Raw genomic sequence first — 4,871 nt, forward strand, 5'->3', positions numbered from 1 at the left:
GAAATTAAAATCAAGAAGATTATTTAAAATGGGTTGGAGAGTGATAACTGGTTTACAATTATTATCACTAATTATTGAATTTGAGTAATTAAGAATTGACAATTGAATAATCAGAATATGAGTAGGAATTTATTAGAGAGGAGAGAGGGTAATTAAATGAGATGTAAAATATGGAGGGACCCATACAAAGCCAATTTTCTGAATTTTATCGGCAAATCGAAAGCCTTTAAAAAACCTGGCTTTTATACTATGTAGATAGGCGAAACTCTAAATTTTCCCACCTAAAACATGTTTCCTAGAATAGGGTTTTGTATTTTTAGCATATACTATAGGTATTTACATGACGAATTATAAATGGGCATAATCTTTTAGATTTGAATATTTATAACATTCAATATTTCACATTCTACATAAATTTATCTCCGGTCTTTCTATGATAAAAAAATTATTTATTTTTTTCTTAAGATTGGTTATTTATGATAAAAAGTTGCCGCTAAAAAAATATGTTATTAGTAAATATTTATAAGGTAACGTAATTAATTTCACTAATAATACACTTAAAAGTAAAACACTATAAATACCGTGTATACATTTATTCGTTCAGAAAAGTTGATCACAAACTCGTAGACTATACCACCAATTGTATGATGTAGAATTTGAGATCTGTACTAAAATTTTCGAGTTTTGTTTTAAAGAATTCTAAGTTATGTTGTAAAGTTTCTGAACTCATATACTTAAGGTGCTGTTTGGCCAAGCTTTAAAAGTACTTCTGTAACTGAAAAAGTATTAGTTAGGCCAAACACCATAAATTATGGAGTTTTAAAACTACTTAAAAAAAGTTAAAAACTAATAACTTACCCCCAAAAGTAGAAGTAGGTATTTTCTACTTCTACTTCTACTTTTCACATAATTAAAGTGCCAAAAATTTATTACTTATGCGTTTTTTTTCTCTTCGGAAAACCATTACTTCTTTATATATGTTGTACCTTCACTTTTTCTCTTCTCTGTACAATATTTGTTTCTTTCCTCGTACCGGGTGTGTAAAATTATAGTTTTCATTTGCTTCTCTTCTCACACACATTGATTGGCATAATTTTGATTTGATAAGGGTGTGCAAAATTATACGGAGTAAATTGAAAGGTAATTATAGTTTTAGTATACGGGTGATTACATAATTTTTAAACGTTGATTTTTATTCAAATGATAAATCTATAAATAATATGGTTAATGAAAAAAGCAAAAAAAAAAAAAAAAAAAAAAAAAAGATGGATGGAAGTAGTTAGGCCAAACACTTAAATTTTATAAGAAACCGCTTTTACAAAAGTTTAGCCAAACAACCAAAACTTTTCTAAAAAGTTGTTTATGAATAAACTCCTTTTAAAAGTGAAAAGCTATTTTATACAAGCAAGGCCAAACAGCACCTAAACAAAAAAAAAAAAAAAAAAAATACTTTTAGAAAATTCAGAAAAATTACACATAAACTCGGATAAATGTATAGTGGTTGTACAATGCTTATTATACACCTCAATATATAGGATTATTTATGGGTTAATTCCACTTAATTCTCTTATGATTGATGGATGCGGAGTAGGTACGATGTACAATTTACCCCCTCACACAATCACACACAAGACGGTTTGTAAGATACTCATGCTCACCCGACCATGCAGTAAAGCTTCAACTAAACCCGCTTTAATTCGAGTCACAATTATCTGTGTCATTAACATCCCCTTGTCATATATACGAAGTCCTCCATTTCCCATACAAGTTTAATTAGAGTTACTTCTATCAGTGTCATTGACATCCCCTCGTCAATCAGGTAAATTATTGTTTTAGACGGCCATTTTTCGTCTAAATTCTATCTTACTATTTCAAACGAAAATAATTCGTCTTAAGAGAGACTTACTTAGTTACTCCGTCAATCGTCAATTCGTCATACACCAAGTCCTCCATTTCCCATACAAGTCTACGAGGGTAGTCGATTTCCTTATTAAGTGGACCAATTGACAAGCACATTAACGTACAACTCCCTCTATCCCATCAAACTCTATACAATCAAAAGACCAACTTGTCCCACTTGTACACCATACCATCAACAATTAAAATATGTATCAATTCGAGAAATAAGTACACCATACCATTAACACAATGAAAGAAATTAGAATGGAACACTTCCTATTAACAGCAAAACAGAATTTATGGGAACTTAAATATTAGCATAGCCAAACCATGGGAGATTGGGAGCTACACAAAATCTCATTTGTGACGGCACGTATCCGTCACTTTGGAGTGACGGATACCATTTTCCCTCACAAATGACCCAAATAGAGGAGAGAGGGAAGCACATGGGGGTGCCCCACCTTGTTCCCCCTATCCGTTTTATGAGTGACATTATCCGTCACTTGCTCCGACCCGTCTTCAGCAAGACTAATTGTGGGAGCTACGAGTACATAGTAGGCAATGGCCAACCGGCCAAGGGGTACACTCCCTACTCTAAATTTCAAACAAGTACGGACTGGTTGAAATTACTGGTTTTGTACTAGTTGAAATTACTGGTTTTGTACTTTTATTTCCTAAAATCTCTAAAAAATTGGATTTTAGCAAAGGTATCTCTACTTAAAATTTCGTTTCTAGCAACGCACCTGCTTGAAAGTAATTTTTGCAAGAACCAAATATAGAAGAATGAAAAGGCCATCTTTTACTCTTTAACAGTTTTGATGATCTTAATAGAGGACGACTTAAGAGATCCGCTCTATTTCCCCAAAATCTTCGACATTTGAATTTTGATATAGAAGACATAATAGATTACTTCAAATTTTTCATTTGTCATACAAAAATACAGTATGGAAGTGTAAAATGATAGTGGCAAACATATTTGTTATTACCATCAAAATTACTGCTGGTACATATATTTTTACTCAAAAAAGTACATCACAAGGAAGACTGGAAAAGTACATAGCAACCTCCTCAAAAAAAAAACCATTCACCAAGTGATTTACCCCATTACCTTTTTAAACTCCATAATTCACCATATCTCAAACTCCTCTATGCATTTATGCAACAACAACCACCACTACATCATCATAATATCATTAATATCATACAAAGGGAAAGTTACATGATATCAAAATCCCTTCATCTTCTCCTTTATAACTCTCCTTCATTTCTCATCTATATTTTTTTTTACTTTCTTCAAGTCGTCGTTTCGACTTCTGGAAAGCGCCCTTTTTTCAGTATATATAATCATATACTCATATGCAAGCATCTCGTGATTATTATATAATTAGTAATCTAATTAGGCGGCCGCAACGGTACCGGGACGGAAAGCGTAATTCTGGGGTTTAGAAGGTGAGGATGAAGATGTTGATTTTTTGGCATCTTTTTTGGTCCTCAATACTTTCAAATTCCAGTTCTTTTCTTTTGCCTCGTCAATATCGATTTGCTCTTGTCTGCACTCTTCACTGCAAAATGGTGTATCACCTCTGTTTCCAATAAACAAACACAGATTTCAGTATAAATCAATCACAGATTAAGCTAAAGACGATTAAAATTAAGTCTTTTTAAAGTTTTAGGAGACTGTCTATTGTTCTAATGGTCAATCGCTAGGTCTCTTGAAAGACGGTCTCAAACTAATTTTATCTAGAGACGTCACGGACTCATACTGTTCTGATGAGGGACCAGACCATTTAACTTGGTGAAACTCATCAATTATTGTTTCCAAAAAAGCCAACATGAAATGACCAAAGTACCCTCACAATAGGTCACGGTTCAAATTCCCCTCCCGGTATCCGGGCGGGGCTGGTACCGGTATATTGTAGTGGTCTTGCAACTCATTTAACACCAAAAAAAGGTAACGAAACGGTCTTTTTATAAATTAAAGAGTGTTTTAAGTCATAATCGACCGTCTCATACCATAAAACAGTCTTGCACAAACTGCTCCGTATTAAATGGTCTTAGACAAAAGTTATTAATAATTGAAGATGAACAATAAAATTAGAAACTTCAAAACAAAAAAATATAATTCAAAAAATGACAAACCTGTACATGAAGATGTCGCGATTACCACCAAGAGGTTTGTGACAAAGAGAGCAAGAATCTAAGAAATAAGGAGAGTTAAAGTCTTCAAATCTAGGATCTAAAATACGAGTAGATCTGGGAGAATAAACACTTGTTGTTGTTGTTGTTGATGATGAACAATTAGTAGAAAGTGATGTTATATTTCTCAAACTATTTCTTCTTCTCATCATATGATTTTCATAATCTACAAAATACCCATTATTCTTATTATTATTATTAATAATATTGTTATTTTGAGCAATAGAGGCCAAACCATTAGATTCTTCAATAAAACAAGGCCTTTTTATTGTTGTTATTGTTGTTGTTCTTGGTGGTGATGATTCCATTTGTAATAATTGGGTATAAAAAATTAAGAAGTTTTGAGAATGAGAATAACTTGGTGATATTGTTGAAGGGGGTGTGGAGAAAGGGTGAAGGGTGGGTGAGAAAGAGAGGGAGGGAGAGGGGAGTGTGAAGGGAAAGGGAGGTTATAAAGAGAGGTTTTTGGTAGAAACAGATGAAAATTAACACTACTTTATTATGATGAGGAGTGAAAGAGAAAGTTAGTTTTTTTAGAAAAAACAAAAAAAGAAAAATTATATTGTTGAGTGTTTTATTTAATTTAATTTAATGGTTTTAGAAAACTACGAGCGGGGTTTCTGGAATCTCGTGCTACTGAATCCATTGGCTGATCAATATACTCAGAGTTTGTCAAATACCCGATTTACCCTTCATTTAACATCTCAATTCCCCACCCTTCTCATCACTCATCAGCTAGGTTGCACGGACACTCCTCCTAATCGGTGTTCCCGTGT

At 33.0% G+C, this 4,871-nt stretch overlaps 1 protein-coding gene across 1 annotated transcript; it reads right to left on the bottom strand.

Moving 5' to 3' along the window:
- Nucleotides 1-2,857: 2,857 nt before the first annotated feature.
- Nucleotides 2,858-4,559, bottom strand: LOC141653695 (FCS-Like Zinc finger 2-like). Its single transcript, XM_074461535.1, has 2 exons — nt 4,039-4,559; nt 2,858-3,482 (listed from the first exon to the last, which is right to left on the bottom strand). The coding sequence occupies exons 1-2, from the start codon at nt 4,401-4,403 to the stop codon at nt 3,296-3,298; spliced, it is 552 nt and encodes a 183-aa protein (XP_074317636.1). The 5' UTR covers nt 4,404-4,559; the 3' UTR covers nt 2,858-3,295.
- Nucleotides 4,560-4,871: the final 312 nt, after the last annotated feature.

The sequence above is a fragment of the Silene latifolia genome, chromosome 4, assembly GCF_048544455.1.
Source record: "Silene latifolia isolate original U9 population chromosome 4, ASM4854445v1, whole genome shotgun sequence".
In the NCBI taxonomy this organism is placed as follows: domain Eukaryota; kingdom Viridiplantae; phylum Streptophyta; class Magnoliopsida; order Caryophyllales; family Caryophyllaceae; genus Silene; species Silene latifolia.